Below are 21,138 nucleotides of genomic sequence, written 5' to 3'. Positions count from 1 at the left end.
ATTATTTCAGTATTTCAAGGATTTTACTACATAATTTATTTTCTATACTGTTATTGTTAAAAAACTGGAGAGATTTCCTTAAAGGAAAAGGAAACACATACAACATTAGTTCTGGACATCCAACACTCTGGTCATCTGAAGAACTGGGCTGTGCCCACAAAAGCTCATGGTAGCATCCACATGTTTTGTTAGTCTTTAAAGTGCTACAGGACTATATGTTGTTTTTTAAGTTTATCCTCTACAGACTAACTCGGCTACTCCCTGACGCTTTTAAATATCAGATACACTCTCTCAGGTAGCTAAAATAGGTTAAATTAGTAATAACATTAGCCTTAGCTAAAAATTGCTAGCTTTGATCAGCCACTGTCCAACTTTAATGATTGTTTCTGCAATTTAAAAACAAACCTTTTGGAATATTTTTATTATAAAATGTTTGACTTTTAAGAAAGTATCTATTCCTCCCACAAAAGTTATTTAAATTGCATCCAATCAATTCTGAGAATGAATGACAAATAATGACCAGCCTGGCAAGCAGGAACAATTACAATGATAGTCTTTCTGGAAAACTGCTTGACAAGGAGGAACTTTAAATATTGGGAAGAAACGAGGGGAAATGAAATAGCATTATTTTGAAGAAAGAAATAAAAATGGCACAGCTGATCGAGCACCTAGAGTTGGGCTGTACTGGACTTTCCTAACATTTGATCAGAATTGATGGCTTATAAAGTACAATCGTTGCTCAGAAATTTAATTTTCTCCTCTGAGCTTCCAACCCAGGTACCTTTTCTTTAGACAAAGAAAGTCTTATTGAAGCATTAATTATATTTCAGCAGAACTAATCCATGGAGGCTAAGTGAATGTAAAATTCCCAAGGCAAGGACTAAAAACAGTTTGACAAGTTTACAGAGCTTGCTTGACTTTGACCTCAGAATAGAAATGTCTGGTCTCAAGAGAGTCAGGACAATTCCTTTCTTTCTGCCTCCACCTGAACTGCTGAAGCTAGCTATGAAAAATTCATGCAGCAATATGTTTCAACCTTCCCCCCCCGCCCCTCGATTTCCACAACTTCTGCTGGCTTTACTTCACATTAAAACATCTCTTTTAGCTCGCAGGACACTTTGATGGTAAAAAAGAGAAATTATGGTTCAGGAATAATTTCTTCTTGAAAGGAAAATATCTACTCAGGACCTGCTGATGGCAGGGTTACAGACAGGAGAGCAAAGGGGGCAGCTTCCTTGGAGCCAGGCAATACAAAAAAGCATGGAGCTCCCAGTTGCTGCTGCTACTGTGGCATTAGCCAGAACCCCAGGCCCTTTACATTGCTGCTGGAGCACCACGTGGCACACTCCGGGCAGCACTGAGGGCGGTCTGGGGGAGGCGTGGTGAACAGAGTGCTGCTTGGCCCCAGCCCTGCCCCTTCCACTTGGGGCCTTGCAACTTACTGGGGCACAGAGCAGGCCCCTTTTCTCCCCGGCTTGCCCAAGGGCCTGGCGAGGCTGTTGGTCCCGCTGGCTGATGATTTATCTTCCTACCAATATTGACAGGTGAAAGTATTTTAAAAAATCTTCCCTCTGCAAGGGGAAAAGCTTGTAGGGAAAGACTCCAATCTAAGACGAATGAACAACAACCTCAAAAATATTATAAGTGAGCAGAATGCTATAGCGAATGGGAGAAGTGACTGATCAGCAATGACAGCTACATCTTAAAGGTTAGGAAATGTAGGGGAAAAAGCAAATTTGGCTAACATTAAGCTGAATTAGCTCTTGTCAAGGAAATTAAGACAAGTAATAAGAGAGTTATTAATTTATTTATATAAAAAGGAAAAAAAAAAAGATGACGTTGGGCTGCTGTGAAGCATGCCTAGGAATGTGATAAAAGAATCTAAGTATGGCCCCCAAACTAATACTTTGCCTCCACTTGTTGCAATTAATTTCTAAAATGTTATGCTTCTTATGTAAAATTCTTTTTATAATTATTTGATCTCCATAGACCTAAACATCTTATACCGTAATAAGATCATTTTCTTTTCTTATTCAAATGCATTTGGTGAAAAATTGGTACCCTACAGTTCTGAAGTTGATTTTTTTTGTATGTTAAACTTAGTGTTTGATAACAGTTAATTGAATAATTAAATGGGTTTCAGCCAGGGACAATTAGGTCTATTTAGCTTCATCTGAAAGATGACTCTACCACCAAGAATACTGCAAGTGGAAGCTAGGCATGATAACATGACATCCTTGTATTTTAAATTAATTACAATACAACCATGCCAAAATTATATTTTTTAGACCCCAACTATTCCAATCTTACCAATTTAACAACAGTTTTCTTTTTACACTCCCAATGCTCAGTGAAGAAATTTATCTTCATTAAATGATAATTGTCTTTATTATCTTTTGACTCTTCAGAAATGCTAGCTGGCAAGGTTTTTGCAATTTTCATCAATCTTATTTTGTGGTTTTACAAAGCTTGCATCAGAAAAAAGACGTCAAAGTCGGCAGAAAACTCTGTATTTCCTAGCAATATGAATAAGTCTTCAGAATATTTAATTTACAATAATATATTTACTGAAGCAACGTGCACCTCAACATTTCACAGCTTAACAAGAAGGTCCAGCAGCAAAGTCCTGAATTGCAGTTCCAGCTGATTAGTGCTACAAAAGCAATTCAACCAGCAGTTTCTATGCTGTCAGAACAGCTTACTTATGCCCACCTTCTGCAATCTTGCCCCTTCGCTCCTATACCAGGGCTGTTCTCTTTCTGATTTTCATAAAATATTTGGAGAGAAAGTGATATTATTACTGCACATTGTTAAAGTTCCTAAGATGGGGTTATACTGGTGTAGTGTGTCTTATTATCTATAGTTTTGTAGCTAGGCCTCAGTACAGCTTGGATTCTTAGAACACCACCTTTTTACTGAAGTGATACCATAGGGCACTCTCTTATAATCTTTGCCATTTTATTATATGCTGACAGCAGAAACCTCAGCAAATTGCATAAGCTCGTGATACTTTTATATATATATTTGTTATATTTTTGTTCATATCTAAGGTGCTACAGACTACTTGTTTTTAAAGTTACAGACTAACACAGCTACCCTTCTGAGACTTTTTTACATATGTGGGGTTCACACCTTCTTGTGCACCCGGTTACTTACAGTTAGTTGCCTTTCATGAAGCTTGGTTTCTAGAAAGACCTGCAATTTCATCAGCACTGTAAGCTGCAAATAACTTTCATGTATAAGCAGGGCCGGATTAAGGCATGGGCAGCTGCCCGGGGCGCCAACCTATGGGGGGGGTGCCTGATGATAGCTGTAAGGGGCACACAGCGCCCTTTACAGCTGCCATCAGGCACCATGTGCCTGGCTCCCTGATCGCGGGCTGCAGCAGCTCCCAGCGGCCACCCTGCAGCAGCCGCCCCGGGGCAGGGGCCACGTTAACCCCCTTTTGGGCTGGGCTGGGCCGGGCACATGTGTCCTGCCGCCACCAGCTCTGTGCCCCCTTCCCCATGCGACGGGCGGGGGCAGAGCCGCGCATGCGCCCTCCCCCAACCCGGGGCACAATTAAACTGTCTGCCTGGGGCACCGGAATGGCTCGGTCCGGCCCTGTGTATAAGTGGTTGAAACTTCAGAGAAATTTTCTGTTTGCCAGAGTCTACTTTCAGCTGGCTTATGTTACATGTGAAAGATGCTTCAGGCTTCACTATGATTGGGTACAGAGTGTGTGCCCCTGGAGGAAGTGTCAGAGTTTTCTGATGACCTTACTGTAATGGAACAGTTATATCTTTAATTGTTCTGCCAAGTCTCATAAGATCAAAAGTATGTTATTTAATTCCACTGACAAACTAAAAGCTTCAGGATGTGAGCTGATGATCTGTGCTAAAGCATTACTGTATTTCTGCACAGGAGAGTGAGTGAGAGGGAAAAGAGTAGATAACAGGACCTGATACCAGTTGAAGATGCTATCACCACATAGTATATACATCATTGATATGGCTAGGAAAAGAGAACTGTGGTGTGGGAAATGTGAGAAATTTCTCTGTTATGAAATTATATACAACACAGTTTACACAGTTACTGTTATATTTCTACTTCATCTCAAGAAAATTATTTCCAGAGATACTACTTGTGCTAAGGAGACAGCCAAGTGTCTGTATTTCAAAGTGGTTCATGAAATCACTTGGAGAAATCTGTTAACTGATCGCGCCAGTTTGTTTACTTACTGGCACTGCAGCCATGGAGTCTTAGTGGCTCCATTTTGCCATTTGCAGCCAAGGGAAGCTGCGGTGTGGCCACTGTTTCCCGCAGCTTCCTTTGGCTGCAAATGGCAAAATGGAGCCAATAGGAGCCACAAGGCTCCATGGCTGTGGTGCTGGTTAGTAAACAAACCAGCATGGACAGTGAACAGTGGCTTCGCGGACCACTTTGAGAAACACTGCTATATTTGATTGAGAGTCATTAGCACTATCAACAGATGAATACACAGAACAATGGGGAGGCTGTTGTCAAGGTGAAACCCAGCCTTCTACAAATCTCTCGAGAAAAAGAGCAGAAAATTCCCAGGCTGGAAACAAAGGAACCAAGGTGTTGGTACAACATTTGAAAATCACAGAGGTTGAGAAGTCTAGCGGACAAAAATAAAGGGCCATGTTTCCTGAGGGAAAGGGAAGCTTTTTGACTGCTGGAAATGTTAACGTGAAAGAGGTTGGCTGACAGGTCAGACAGGACACTCCATGTTCTGAAGGAGAAGCCGTTTACCAAAGAATGGAATTTGGATTTCCTGAAGGATTCTTACCAAATCCTCAAAGAAAACTCAAGTCCGGAGGAAACTGAAATAGAGAACCATGGGTGCTGGGTAATGAAAGCAAGGAAAGGCACTGTCTACCCAAATAGACAAGGGTGGCCTCGCACTTGCTTTGCCTCAGGTCAGGCCTCTTACCTGCATGCAGCAGGCTGCTCTTGACCCAGCACTGGGGCTCGCAGCTGGAGGAGATGGGTAGTTGAGGGTTGGGTCTGGCAGCATGGCCTGTGCTTCCCAGCCTCTCAGTGCTCCAGGGCCAGGAAAGTTAGTATTATGTGGCTGCCTAGCCAACTGGTGCTTAAGCCAGCCAGGAAGGCTGGGCCCTCATGACTGCCCACACAACTAGCACTCTGGCCATCCAAGAAGGCTGGGGCCATGTGGTCAACTGGCTGATGGGAGCTCTGAGGCCATGTGGCTAACCAGCTGAATAGTGATCCATTCAGCTAAGAACACTGGGGTTGGGTAGCTACCCCAACTGGTTAGCCAGCCAGGAAAGCTGGGATTGCACGACTGCCCAGTGGGGGACTACAGTGCCTGGAAATCTGGTGTTCCTGTGCAGGAGACATGCTAGCCTTCGGCTGGGACCTGTTAGTGGCCACAGTGGAGTAGGCTGTGGCGGTGGGGCAGGAGCCAGCTGTTACAATCGGAGCTGGGTGAGCTACAGTGGGCATGGAAGGGTGAGTCCTACTGTAGAAAGGGCGAGGCTAGGGCTTGTCTTCCCAAATCAGCTGTTCACCCACTCCCATGCAGAGAGCTATGTACAGGTGTTTCTCACTTTGCGTGTTTTTTGTCTCTTGTGCTGTCTAAAATAAAAAGTAATTCTTAGAAACCCTTTTGCCAAGTTTCTGTCTATTTGCTTCAAGTATCACATGTCCCTGAAGGCGTAAACTAGCAACCAGAGTGTCTACAAGAGTGGTGCTCTGGGAAAGTGCATGCTTAAGCTACTGGGGAATCTTAGTCAGCACTGGTCTTACGGCCTAGTACAGCTGTCTACAGGGCCACATTTCCAAAAAGGAATAATAGTCTCTGTGCAGGAAGTGTGCCAAACAGGCCAAAAATGGTGGCTGGAGCCTACTGAGACCCAGGGGAGCTTAAAAAAAGTCCCATGGGCCCAACGTGAGGGTCCAAACACAGAAGTTTATCAATTGTCTTTCAGGGGAGTTTGACCAGGGCTGTGATACTGGTGAAGTCACCCATATGCACGGTTTCACAGTTGTTTTCATGATGGAAAATAATACTTCTATTACAAAGTACAGTGTTTCCATTTTAGGAGCTTAGTGCTTTATAAATATTACGCCTTACAGCACAACCCAGGCTGCTGGTTATTATACTTGCTACATTCGTGGGGGAAGGTGGCCCCTTGGCTGGTGTAAACCTGATGTAGATACAACAACATACTGGGACCAGACCCTTAACTCCAGCACCTAGTTTTGTTGAAGTCACCAGTTTACACCAGCTGATGATCCTTCTCAGGGAGTCTACATGATAAACCCAAAGTTATGTAGCAAGTCAAATGACAGAAATAGTAACAGAACTCCTGTTTCCCAGGCTATATTAGCCAAAATTCCTTCTTGATTTACACAGAAGCTGGGATACATAGTTTATAAAAATCATGACTTAGTTCAGTAAATAGGTTTTTCAGTTGAAGATAAGGCATTTTAAATTTATGACTAATCTATGACTTCTTGGTCCAGGTTGCATTTGACAGATAACTGTGACATTTTCTTACCGTGCTGTCTGTTGAACACAATCATAATTCACTCTCGCTTATGTGAGGTAATAAGACTATGAAACCTCCTCAGAACAAAAAGATGAGCCATCACTAGCCCATCTTCTATTATTTCCACAATTCTCTTTCTTCTCTGTTTACATTTATTTATAGATATTGCCATGGCACTCATCACTGTGGTATATAAGCTCATAAATCGCTCCTTTGTCATCAAGGACTCAATCAATTGCCCAGGAAATAAACAGAAGTATTTGCACTGACTTCAAGGGGAGCTGGATTGAACCTCTAGGCTATCTTTTTATTATAACTATTTTGTGTGCCTCAGTTTTTAGGCAGTCAACTTGATGCCTTAAAGGGTCCTGATTTTCAGTGGGTAGGTATTTAGCACTTTTTCCAGGTGTCCAACATTGGGAAAACAATAACTGAGAAAATGAAACTTGGCTTGAACTTTTTGAGCTTTAGACTGCCACAATGAAACTACTCATTGGTTTGCATCTTTTTGTTCAATACTGGCAGACAATGAGGCAGTTTGGGCTGCACAATCATCACAGTACAGGTTACACAAAGCTCTGTTTCTCTTTTTTCATCCAATCCATATGTTGCTATGCCAACTTTTTCACTCTGCGACCAACCTCCAGTGAAATGAGGCTCAACCCAGACAAGACTAAAGCAATGTTAATAGGCTAGATGAAAGATCTTGGAAACATGCCTAGGGTGACCAGATTTCCTTATAAAATGGGGACTGTCCTGATATTTAATCCTTTATCCCAAATGATATGCAATTGGGACTCCATTTGTTCCAATATTCATGTGAGGAGGCAAATGATGGGGAAGGTGAGAAGGTGAGCAGTGAGGTCAGCAGCAGTCGGGGTGCATGTGAGAGGAGGTAGGTGACAAGGTGAGATGAGTGGTGAGGTGAGTGGCAGGTGGGGAGTCAGAAGGAGAGTGGTGGGCACGGAGGGTAAGCAGGTGAACTATGATGTGAGTGATAGGCAGGAGGCTAAGGATGTGAGCGGTGAGTGTGGGGTAAGGAAGTGAGAGGCAAACAGGGCAATGAGGTAAGCAGTGAGGCAAGTGATGGGCAGTGAGCCAGCAACAGGGTGAGGAGGTGGGTCTGGCAGGAGAGTGAGGAAGTCAATGTTGAGCAAGCAACGAGTGGGAATGCACCCAGCACTAAAGGGGCATATGGCAAGGGAGTGAAGAGGCAAGCAGTGGGTAGGGGTCTGAGGAGAGACACAGCAAGCCAGTGTCGAGGTGGGGACTGAGGGAGGATGTGGTGGCTGGGGAGGGGACAAGTGGGGAGAAGGTGCAACTAAGGGTGGGACCGCGGGAGGGGGCGGAACCTTGTTGGAGTGGGCATGGAGAGTGAGCGGGGCTGAGATTGTCCCAATATTTTACCGTTGTGATCTGATCTCCCTAAGTATGTTCCTCCACATTAATCACTTTTCATCTTTCATCCAACATGTCTGAAATTTGGTGGTGCTCTCTGCTAACTGACTGCTCCTAGCATTCAAGTAGCACCTAGAACAAAAAGTGCTTTTTAAAATATTGTTTCTTGCAAACTGGCTTTCCTATCTGGATCTCACTATAGGAATCTATACCTTTATGACTTCTAGATGGGATTTTTAATTGGGGCTACACCGACAAATACCCTGGAGACTAAATAGGCAGAAAATACAATACCCACCTACTAGCCTCAGAGAATATACCACACCACGCCAGAAACCACCAAAGGTTTTTATTTGGTGTAATTCAAGGTACTAACTCTAATCTGCAACATAAACCCCTCTGGGGTTTATGTTATGCTTACGTCAGAGAGCTCCTCTCTTGTCTTGCACCCACCATTAACTAAAATCAAAAGAGGTACTTGAGCTAAAAGTCCCTAAATATTAACCTGAAAAACTGGGTCAGGCCCAGGGCATTCTCAGTGGCCAGCCCTTGATTGCAGAATTCTCTTTTGCTACAGATTGAATACAGTCTAATTCTGATGACTTTCAAGGAACATTAGCAGTTCCATATCTTTTTAATCGCTTATATGAGACATGGATGTGCATAGAGGGGGTTTGTCTCCTGGGATAATACTCTTTCTGCCTCTCATAAGTGGTGCAAAAATGTGTTTCTTATTAATGCTGTTTATGTGCCCTGAGACTTAGGGATGGGGTGCACCTTATATGTTAATACAAATATACTGTATTAAATGCTTGTACAAAAGACTGCCAGTCAACTTGCCATTATTCCGAGATGCTTGTTTTGATTAGTACTTGACTCATTGTTATCTTGACTAATCTGCTCTAGTCAGCCTGATTTCTATTTTTTCCTTGTTTTGTTCTCACCCTCTTTCCTGAAAGATATTAGCTTGTGGCATTGTTTTTACACTTAGGTTGAATCATCACCCTCTAATTCCTTAAATATCTTTCCACATTTTGCAATGGGCTTTGTTAACTCTGCTTCCATTCATTTTGTTATAGCTTATTCCTTAAAAATAGATTGAAGTCTAGCATTTCTCTGCTGCCTTTTTTTCCATCTACTCTTAAGGACCACTTTCTATCTGATGATTATCTGATTACAAGACCCATGAGGTTCATTCACTTCCATCAAATTTGTTTAATTTTCTTCTTGTATCTATGTTCAGAATGGTCATCTCTAATTATGTTTACTCAAAACAAATTTTGTAACTTTTGCCAAAAACTATCCTCCTTACTCCAACGCACAGCTACTGTTAACAATCTCAGATGTCATTGGAGCAAATAAAAATCCCAGTCACCAACTTTCTAACAAATATCACGTCAGATCTCATTTTTTGCTGCTGTGTTGTTTCTGTCTTTCACACTCCAATCCAAGGGTATCAGGTTTAAATATGTCATAGTATTCTAGGGTGTGCTTCATTGTTCCCTCTAAGCTACGCAGCAGCACAACTTCATAGGTGATTAATCAGCCCCGCCCAGTCAGAGGCTCAGGGTTCTGAGCATGGAGCTGACTGGGTGGGGCTGATTAAAAACCTGTGAAGCTGTGTTGCCATGCAATTTAGAGGGAACACTGGTGTGATTTGCTTCCAGCCCGTATTGCAGTTTTTCTGGGAATGCACCCTGCTTAGGAATAGGCACTGTTCCTGCAATTTATTCAACGGGAAGCCCCATGACTCCACTACTTTAAGACTGGGCTATAGATAAGGATCTCTGTTTCTCACCATAGCTCCTCTAATAGGTCCAAATGACCTTGGAACTCCTTTGGAGACCTACCCTTTTGGGAGCTATGTAACCAGCAAATGTTGCAGTGATAGAGGTCGGCTTTTTCAAAATATGGCATTATTTGTCAGCAGAAATACAATATTCAGGTAAATGAGGTTAAAACATTAAAGAGAATCCTAAGGCCTAAATGTATAAATTGCAAAAAGTAGAACATTGCGACCCTTCCCTGGATGTCAGTACACATCCTCCCAATTGTTGTTGAAAGGACAGAAACCAGCCAAGCTTTATCCCCAGATTAGCATGGTATTGTTCAAAAGGACCTGTAGTGATAACTGGGTCTACAAGTCTACCCTAATTGTGATTTCACCTGTGAAAATTAAATCAAAGATCATAAAATGTCACAGAAACCTACAACCAAAAATAATAGTAGAAAAAGTTACAAAAGTGAGACAGAAAGGTCCAAACAAAAAAGGCTTTGACAGAAGTCAGGGACTATGTTAAGATCATGCCTGGAGTAAGTGACTGGTTCATAGGGACAGGGAGTAACTTTTTTGGGGGGCAAGGGACTATTTATCACAAAGACAAGCTTACCCAGGTGGGTTTGTCAACATCTTTCTTCAATCGTGGCTACCAGAACTGGAGACAACATTCCTGCAGTGGTCATAGCCATGCCAAAAACTTCTCTATTCCAACTTGAGATTCCCCAGTGTATGCTTCCCAAGACTGCATTAGCTCTTTTGGCCACAGAGTCAAACAGAGAGATCATCTGATTATGCACCATGACCCTCAAATATTATTCAGAGCCATTGCTTCCCAGGATAGTGTCTTCCATCCGGTAAATATGGCTTACATTCTTTTTTCATAGATATAGAAATTTACATTGAGCCATATTAAAAGGCATATTGTTTGCTTGCCCATACCTTGACAAAGATCCAGAATTTCTGAACCAGTGACCTGTCCACTGCATTATTTACCACTCCCCAGTTTGTGACATCTGTTTCCTGAAGTGCTTTTCTCCCCCCCCCCAAATATTCCTAAAATATCAGCAGACAAAAAGCTTTGGGCCTGCTCCTGCAGTGTGCTGAATACCTCTGACTCCCACTGACTTTACTGGGAGTTGAGGGCACTTTGTACCTCCCAGCAGGGGAGCCAACAGACTTGCTGTGCAAGGTGGGAGCAGGACAGCTTCACTTTCCCTGAAAGGACAGAGCCTTGGCCGGAAATGTGAGGCTGGGGCGGGCAGCCAGCCCGCAGCACTGTCCAGACTATGGTATGCACCCCAGCCCTCAGTGCTGCTGGGAGTACACTGTGCCTGGCTCCAGTGGCAATTTAAAGGACCAGGTGCCATGACGGCAGTGGCTGGAGCCATGGACCAACTGCCCACTTTGCTCCTCCCCCACATCAGTGGGCCTGCCTCCCAGGAGAAGCTTAGCTCCTTTCTAAATCACTTTGCTAGTCAATTATTTTCAGCATGGAGATCTCTAGTAACATTTTCCATGACCTCACTACCAAAGCAAATTTAGTGAGATTTCAATACTCACTTGCTACACTCAGATAAAGAAATGGACTTGTCTTGTTCTCTCCATTTTTTTCATTGACTGCTTGGACATAGTAACCTCCTGCATCTGTTGCTTCTGCTGCAAGGATCACCAACTGATTCTCCAGTGTTATAGCTCTGTGTAGGAAAGCAAAATATTATGTTAAAACAGGAACAATGACATTAACTAAGCATAAGCTGTACAGAAACGCAGGTGGGATACAACTGTACAATATGCAAAGGTCATTGAAAGGGTTTGAACAGGTAACCCATATAGTTAGGGTTGATGCTCCCGGTAAACAACATTTTGCTGTAAACCTCATTTGACTGAAAACCATCTCGGAAAGACAGAGGATCAGCACTCTGGAATGAGAGCCTACATTGCAGTGAAAAATCAGAGGCAACAGACTCTCAGGAGATAAATATTCTGTATTTATGGCCTGTATAATTATCTCAGTTTCAGATACAATAAGAGCAAGAGACTAATTAACATGCTCAGCTGAAGAAGCATGTATACAGAGAGAGCGAAGAGCAAAACTATTTAATCTAAACCAGGTATGAAAGCACTCTTCTGTAGATGGTGATTATGTAGTCCTAGGGGAGTCAATAAATGTCATGGTCTGATATAATTTAATCTTTCTAAGAGCTGCTACATAACAGTTGTCTTCATAAACTCCCTTGTAAGACAGTGCTAACCATTTGTACTGCAGTAAGATTAGTTTGTTTGCATTTTACACGTGTTGTATAGTCTTTTTGATTGTATTAGAGAAAATGTAAAACGGCTGATTTTCCAGAAAAACTGGCCAGTCTAGACAGCCTCAGTGTCCAGAATTGGGTCTTTGTTTGGATTTCCAGGGTTGGAGACATTGAGAGGCACTGCCATGATGTGATTAGGTCTTAGTGTGAATAGGGCAGTATTTCTCAATGACCAGTCCGTGGACTGGTGCAAGTCCTTGAGATCTCCCAGATACATATTAGGAAGGTAGCAAGCTCGTCCCTGTAGCAAAAAGGCTGAGAAACACTTGGATAGGGGGTTTAGCAGAAAATGGGAAACTGAAAGAAGATATGGAAATTAAATAGGAACCCCTTTGAGCTCTAGTGGGAGAGTTTTGGTACAGGCAGCAGTTATTTTCATGCTGATGGTGATAAAGGCACAGTCCAGCTATTTGAAGATAGGAATTTTGAGCTTCAAGTCCCAACTTCTCATTCATATTCTGACTCTAACATTGGGCCCAAATCTGCCATGCTTAGTCACAGTACTCTGAGAAGTCCACTAGACTCACATGTACTTTTATTCATAGCCCTGAATATGAATTGGGGGGCACAATTGTTGCCCAGACTCAGGGAAGTAATTTTGTTTATCTCCACTCTGTGCCCCAACTGTCCAGGCTAGAACATATGTGTGGGGTTTCAAATTTATGCTCTCTTTGGGTATGTCTACACTACAGCGCTAATTCGAACTAACTTAATTCGAATTAGTTTATTCGAACTAAGCTAATTCGAACTAGTGCATCTAGACCTAAAAACTAGTTCGAATTAGCATTTTGCTAATTCAAACTAGCATGTCCACACTGAGGCTATGTCTAGACTGCAAGCCTCTTTCGAAAGAGGCTCTTTCGAAAGATACTTTCGAAAGAGCCTCTTTCGAAAGAGAGCGTCTAGACTGCACGTTGAACTTTCGAAAAAGCGGCTTGCTTTTTCGAAAGAAAGTATCCAGTGAGTCTGGATGCTCTCTTTCGAAGAAGCCCTATTTACATTCAAGAACGCCTTCTTTCGAAAGAGGAACTTTCGAAAGAAGGCGTTCTTCCTCGTAAATTGAGGTTTACCGCCGTCGAAAGAAAAGCCGCGTTCTTTCGATTTAATTTCGAAAGAACGCGGCTTGAGTCTGGACGAAGGTGAAGTTTTTTCGAAAAAAGGCTACTTTTTTCGAAAAAAACCCTGAGTCTGGAAACAGCCTGAGTGGACCCTGAACTGAGGTTAAGGATGGCCGGAAGCAGTGCCGGCAGGGCATCAGATTAGGGCTTAGAGTATGGAGCTGTTGCCTCAGGCTAGCCGAGGGCTGTGCTTAAAGGGACCCGACCCCCATCCCGGACAGACAGTTCTCAGGGGTTCCCCGCTTGCAAAGCAGTCCTGGCTTGGAGTGCCCTGAGTGCCTACACTCGGCACATCACAGCACTCGGCCATCAGCCCAGTTGCACTTGCTGCAGGCTGCCATCCGGGGTGTGTGTGTGTCAATCAAGGGACTTCAGGAGAGCTTCCACCCCGAGAAGCCCGCAGAGCCACCCCAGTCCTCCCCATCGGGGGCTCGTACCCCATTCCTCCCTCACCTCCTTCCACTTACCCCTCCCTAGCCCCCCTTCCTGATGTACAAAATAAAGGACACGTGTGTTCAAAAATAGAAACTCTTTTTATTGAACAAAACTGGGGGAGACTGGGGAAAGGAGGTGGGAGAGGGGAAGAGAGAGGGTGGGAGAGGGGAGGGCAACTAAAATGATCAGGGGTTTGGAACAGGTCCCATATGAAGAGAGGCTAAAGAGACTGGGACTTTTCAGCTTAGAAAAGAGGAGACTGGGGGTATGTCTACACTACCCCGCTAGTTCGAACTAGCGGGGTAATGTATGCATACCGCACTTGCTAATGAAGCCCGGGATTTGAATTTCCCGGGCTTCATTAGCATAAGCGGGGAGCCGCCATTTTTAAATCCCCGCTGCTTCGAACCCCGTGTAGCGCGGCTACACGGGGCTCGAACTAGGTAGTTCGGACTAGGGTCCTATTCCGAACTACCGGTACTCCTCGTGAAACGAGGTGTACCGGTAGTTCGGAATAGGCACCCTAGTCCGAACTACCTAGTTCGAGCCCCGTGTAGCCGCGCTACACGGGGTTCGAAGCAGCGGGGATTTAAAAATGGCGGCTCCCCGCTTATGCTAATGAAGCCCGGGAAATTCAAATCCCGGGCTTCATTAGCAAGTGCGGTATGCATACATTACCCCGCTAGTTCGAACTAGCGGGGTAGTGTAGACATACCCTGAGGGGGGATATGATAGAGGTCTATAAAAGCATGAGTGGTGTGGAGGGTGCATAAAGAAAAGTTATTCATTAGTTCCCATAATAGAAGGACTAGAGGACACCAAATGAAATGAATGGGTAGCAGGCTTCAAACTAATAACAGAAAGTCCTTCTTCACAAATCAAATAGTCAACCTGTGGAACTCCTTGCTGCAGGAGGCTGTGAAGGCTATAACTAGAACAGAGTTTAAAGAGAAGTTAGATAAAGTCATGGAGGTTGGGTCCATGGAGTGCTATTAGCCAGGGGGTAGAAATGGTGTCCCTGGCCTCTGTTTGTGGAAGGCTGGAGATGGATGGCATGAGACAAATGGCTTGGTCATTGTCTTCGGTCCATCCCCTTCAGGGTCCCTAGTGTTGGCCGCTGTAGACAGATAGGCTACTGGGCTAGATGGACCTTTGGTCTGATCCAGTACGGCCATTCTAAGCTCAGGGCTCAGTACGGCCATTCTAAGCTCAGGGCTCAGGGTCGGGGGTCTCAGTGGACCACCTTGATTGTCATGCACACCTGCTCCTGGGTGGCCAGGCTGGCAGCTATCCAGCCCTAGACGGCCACTTTCCTGTGCCTAGTGCGGAGGTTGTGGATGAGGTCCACGAACTCCACACTAGACCAGGTGGGCACCTGCCTCTTGCGGACCCGGGCAGGCTCCCGGGAGCCGCCAGCCTGGTCCCGGGAAGAGGCAGAGGGCTGGGTGGCAGCGGGTGGCTGGCTCGATCCGTGCCAGGTGCAGGGTCTGCTGGCTGGGTGCTGGCAGGCTTGCACCTGGCACGGGCACCATAGCCAGCCCGTGCCCCTTTAAGGGCTCCGGAGCCAGGAGGGGGGCAGACGAGTTTCCCTGGTGGTGCCCAGAGTGGCCACCATGGAAAGCTGGGGAGGGCTAGCCTCCCACTAGTTCGAATTAAGTGGCTACACAGCCCTTAATTCGAACTAGCTAATTCAAACTACGCGTTAGTCCTCGTAAAATGAGGTTTACCTAGTTCGAATTAAGCACTCCGCTAGTTCGAATTAAGTTCGAACTAGCGGAGCGCTAGTGTAGCGCCTATCAAAGTTAATTTGAACTAACGTCTGTTAGTTCGAATTAACTTCGTAGTGTAGACATACCCTTTATGTCCTTCCCTGTCCATTTGACCATAAGGCAACATTATGCATACAGTCCTCTGTTTCTTCAGCTATGCTAGAACCGCTATTGGGACTGGTTCTCTGTAGCTTCACAGACGTGTGTGTTCAGTGAGAGTGTTGGGGTCTCTCTCACCTGTGCGTATATGTAGGACATGCAAAATCTGTCTGATTGAAATTAATGGGAATTTGTTGTCAAGCAAGGAATAATTCAGCATGAGTAGGGGTGTCAGAATGGAACCTTTTATCATCTTGGCCAAATCACTTTCTCTCTCTGTGACCTGATTCCATCACCTTTAACACTGGAATAATAATATTTATCTCACTAGTGATAGAAATGTAGCTGTGTTAGTCTGGTGCAGCTGAAACAAAAAACAGGACTGTGTAGCACTTTAAAGACTAACAAGATGGTTTAATAGGTGATGAGCTTTCGTGGGCCAGACCCACTTCCTCAGATCGAATAGTGGAAGAAAATTGTCACAACCATATATACCAAAGGATACAATTTAAAAAAACGAACACATATGAAAAGGACAAATCAAATTTCAGAACAGAAGGGGGATGGAGGAGGGGAAAGGGGGGGGAGGTAAATGTCTGTGAGCTAATGATATTAGAGGTGATAATTGGGGAAGCTATCTTTGTAATGGGTAAGATACAAAAGTGCCTGAGACGTTTGTCCAGTGTCTTGAAGTAGTTGGTTTCTAGGTATTAGTCTGGCTCTTTCAATTTGCTTTTTTATTTCTCTGCGTGGGTAGTTGAGGTTTATAAACCAAGGTTTATATACCTAGAAACCAACTACTTCAAGACAGACCCAAGAAAACCAACCGTAGAACACCACTTGTCATCACCTACAGCCCCCAACTTAAACCTGTACAACACATTATCAATAAACTACAGCCTATACTGGAACAGGACACTAAACTCCGAGAGGCTCTGGGAGACAGACCCATAGTCTCCTATAAACAACCACCTAACCTCAAGATGATTCTTACCAACAACCACAGGACATACCACACTAATACCAACTCTGGTACCTTCCCTTGCAACAAACCCCGTTGCCAGCTTTGTCCACATATTCACTCTGCTGATACCGTTATTGGACCCAACCAAGTGAGTTATAAGATCAAGAACACATATTCCTGCGCATCCAGAAATATAATTTATGCAATCATGTGCTGAAAGTGTCCGTCTGCTATGTACATTGGACAAACGTCTCAGACACTTCGCCAAAGGATCAATGCCCAAAAAACAGATATCAGACAGGATCACAAAGAAAAAACAGTTTCTTGCCATTTCAACCAGAAAGGACACTGTCTCAACGACTTGATTACCTGCATCCTGCTTCAAAGACCTTTTAAGGCTTCACTTCAAAGAGAATCCTCTGAACTGTTATTCATGCTTAAATTCGACACTACACTCAAATTTGAATAAAGCGCTAATTATCTTACCCATTACAAAGATAGCTTCCCCAATTATCACCTCTAATATCATTAGCTCACAGACATTTACCTCCCCCCCATCCCCCTTCTGTTCTGAAATTTGATTTGTCCTTTTCGTATGTGTTCATTTTTTTTAATTGTATCCTTTGGTATATATGGTTGTGACAATTTTCTTCCACTATTTGATCTGAGGAAGTGGGTCTGGCCCATGAAAGCTCATCACCTATTAAACCATCTTGTTGGTCTTTAAAGTGCTACATAGTCCTGTTTTTTATTTATCTCACTAGTACTCCAAGTTCACAGACTGAGGAAATTAGAGGGTGTATTAAGAGAAAAATCTTAATCTAAACCTTCTATACTTAGGCTATGTCTACACTGCAGAGCTTTTCCATGTCCAACGAACGCATCCGCTTTTTCGGAACAGTTTCCGAAAAAGTGGACGCGTTCTTGCGCCATCCCTCTATTCCTCATTGCACGAGGACTAAGGGGAGGTTTTGAAAGGGGAGGTTTTTCCGAAATTTGGCTCCATGTAGACGGGCCAAATTTCAGAAAAGCCTCTTCAGAAAAAAAGTGGGAAAAGATACACAAATTGCGGTTTTCAATTTGCATATCTTTTTCTGACATTTCCTTGCAGTCTAGGCATAGCCTAAGAGTTCTATAGATTTACTAAGTTGTATATACAGGCACTGACAGGAATGTGACTTTTTTCTCCCTCCCTCCATAAACTGGCTCTAGAAGAGAGCTTTAAATAAATTAGAAAATTATACTGCAATTGTTAGCAAAAGAGCAGTGGCCAAAGATATACAATATGATTTTACAATTGTTAATGAATGGGGGGGGGGGCGGTTATCAAGGTTTATCTCATAAAACATGCCCAATATTTCAAAGGCACTGATGAACTAACTACTGAATCCTGTCATAATGAATACACTGCTATTAGAAAAAACAATTTCACAGCTGAAGCCAGAGATGTATGCATGTACTTAATCTGATGTATTGACAGTAATCCCACTGATTAGGAAAGAGAAGCAAGTAAAAAAGATTGTAAAGGATACGGGTCTGATTTTCAAACAGTATCATCTAACATGTTTGATCTAAAATGTTATGTTTTCAGAAAACCCACTGCAGAAATCATTTTAGAAATACTCTCTGAATAATGTTGACACATGCTATATGAGTAAGAAGTACTCCATCAAGAGACCTGGATTTTTCTTATTATGGATTATGTAACAAAGTAAATAAATTATGTTCGATATATGTTAAAGGAACATTTATAGATCTAAATGATTATGCTAGATGGAAACATTTTATATATTAACACTACCCATATAGCCTATGAATGTTTTCAGTTCTTCCCACTCCAATAGATCAGTAGGAGTTTTTATCCAATGGTGTTTCTGTATGGTCTGGTTTCATTAATATTAACTCACATTTATTATATTTTTGGAGAAATGTTCTTCTTTGTAAAAGGGACAGCAATGAAAGGAATATGTATCCCAACTGCTATATGCTGGCCTGTATGTGGGACAATGAGGAACAAAATAACTACTGGAATTTAATGGCTTCTATTTAAACAATTATCAGAGGGGTAGCCGTGTTAGTCTGAATCTGCAAAAGCGACAAGGAGTCCTGTGGCACCTTATAGACTAACTGAAGTGTAGGAGCATAAGCTTTCGTGGGCAAAGACCCACTTCGTCAGATGCATGTGACGTCATGTTTGTCATGTTTTATCCAGGACATGTCCTTCACTCCTAGACCATAGTATTATATTTTGAAAGTTTTATATATATATATATATATATATACACACACATATATATATACACACACACACACAAAATAGTCATTTTTCCATGTTGAATGGAATTGTATTAGTTTAATTGACTTGGAAATTTAATCAAAGGAAATGTTTGATTAATATATAGAATGAGGATATAAAAGGTAATTAATACAGCATTTAATAAAGCAAACAAGAGAACATTCCTTTTAAATAATAATAATAATATAATTAAATACCATGCATATAATATTTGTTTCTACTGTAGCAAAATGCAGGACTATGTAGCACTTTAAAGACTAACAAGATGGTTTATTAGATGATGAGCTTTCGTGGGCCAGACCCACTTCCTCAGATCAAATAGTGGAAGAAAATTGTCACAACCATATATACCAAAGGATACAATTAAAAAAAATGAACACATACGAAAAGGACAAATCAAATTTCAGAACAGAAGGGGAATGCGGTGGGGAGAGGGGGAGGAAGGAAGGTAAGTGTCTGTGAGTTAATGTTAATTTGATCTGAGGAAGTGGGTCTGGCCCACGAAAGCTCATCATCTAATAAACCATCTTGTTAGTCTTTAAAGTGCTACATAGTCCTGCATTTTGCTTCAGCTACACCAGACTAACATGGCTACATTTCTATTACGTTTCTACTGTAGTTATTCCAAAAAGAAATAGCAATAAGGCACATTATTTTAAAATACTGAAATACATTTCAGGTAGTTCCAATACCAGCTGCAATTGTAACCAAAAGCTTTATAAGCAATGCAGCACTTTTAGAAGGAATGATGTATAATTACCTTGCTGTTATTAATTTAACTAGTGTAAGTGATTAGTTGGGATTTCCCAAAATAGTGGGCAATGAAGCATATAGCCACTGTTCAGGAATGAAAGGCAAAGCAAATTTTAAGATAAATTTACAAGGATTTTTATTAAATGAAGGAGACCCTAAATAGCAATAAACAAAATGAACTATATTAGAATGCCTATGTGAATTCAGATGCATGGGTGAAATTTAGAACACTTTTAAAGACTATCTGAATATAAATATATAATTTGTACAGGAAAGTATCCTTATCCCATAGCCAAGAATTATACATTACATCACAATGACATGAAAAATATAAGAGTACAACAAGAGTTGGGAAACAGGAGATAAGAAATTACTGATGACAGTATTCTATATATTTAATTAAAATTGTCCAATTAATCTTCAAAACTCAGTTGAGTTATTGATGTATTTTCTGAAAAAATGTTTCTGTCTTTCAATTAAAAGTTAGTTGTAAGAGAGGGACCTGAAGTGGAATAGCAAGATCTGAAGTCACACAGCTATAGGGATTCAGATCTGGATCTAAAAAGAGTTAAATTGAGACTGTTCACACTGGGTGGCTAAATTATTTACATTGTGAAAACACATTACTGAATGATTCTAAATCAGTTTGAAGCAAATGTCCTGATCTCTGGCTGCCCTGAGGCTGCTCTTCACACGAAGGTCATCTTCAAATGTGTATTAAAATTATTATTTGTTTCATTTGCAGTTACAACTTTAATTATTGCAGCATCACAACTAACATTCTAAGAACAAACTTGAGTGCACACTGTTAATTTAATAGTTTATCTGAGGTAGACATCTCTTACAGATGGACTTTAATCTGTCAGTAATTCATAGCTCATATAATTATACAGCTACTATTTCAGAGAAAAACTGAATTTAACTCAAATAACACCTCCAGAAAGGGACAACTGGCATGCAAACTAGGCATGCAAACAAGGGTGCTGTCACTATGACCTTTGAGGGTGTCTAGTTTACAGGAAAAAAAATCAAGCGTGCATTTAAAATTGCATCTATTGGTAAACAAGGTTGGAAAACCCCTCTAAAGCTGGATGGAAAGATATAGGAAACAACAGATATTTTATAGAGAATAATGTACATTTCTCCCAAATGGTACACCTGATCAAGTATTACGATTGAATTGCTGGTGTAACATTGGCCGAATACAATTTCTATCTCACCTTTAGTATAAAAACAGTCGCAGACAGAAGGATTGTGATCTAAAGGAGAAGGGGAAGCAGAAGACAGTTGAAACCCGAAGCTGTGGGCTGTCCTATAGGATGTTTCAGTTCGCACTTATGGGGTTATAAATGTTACTCTGCACTAGCATATTGTTCACTAACTGCTAGTGCATACGAAAAGTTCTCTAGTGCATGTTAATGTATTAATAGGGTTACTGTATTTGAACTTTCAAAAAAAGAGGACATTCCTGAAAGTGTGTGCATCAGTATCAGGATCTACCAACTCATGTTGTATTCATACAGTGTGAGTTGGTGTAGTTCTGTTTCAATCAAGACTATATCCATCTGATGAGGGCAAGCCCTGAATCTATGACTTAGTGCCTAGCCAAGGTATGTAATTGACAGAATGGGAGAATGCAATGCTCAGAGGGTAGAAGGAAAAAAGAGACATGTTTACAAAGGTATTTAGGCACTTG

General features: G+C 42.2%; 1 protein-coding gene across 11 annotated transcripts in view; it reads right to left on the bottom strand.

The window, feature by feature from the left end:
- SDK1 (sidekick cell adhesion molecule 1) overlaps nt 1-21,138 on the bottom strand; it is an 855,588-nt gene that overhangs the window by 344,039 nt on the left and 490,411 nt on the right. For all 11 annotated transcript variants that reach the window (XM_075899629.1, XM_075899627.1, XM_075899628.1 and 8 more), the window contains one exon: nt 11,257-11,390. In XM_075899629.1, coding sequence (XP_075755744.1) covers nt 11,257-11,390 — 134 coding nt within the window. The remainder of the gene's footprint in view (nt 1-11,256; nt 11,391-21,138) is intronic.

The sequence above is a fragment of the Pelodiscus sinensis genome, chromosome 16 (genome assembly GCF_049634645.1).
Source record: "Pelodiscus sinensis isolate JC-2024 chromosome 16, ASM4963464v1, whole genome shotgun sequence".
In the NCBI taxonomy this organism is placed as follows: Eukaryota; Metazoa; Chordata; order Testudines; family Trionychidae; genus Pelodiscus; species Pelodiscus sinensis.
Note: the sequence above shows the minus strand (reverse complement) of the source record. Positions and strands in the feature narration are given on the sequence as shown.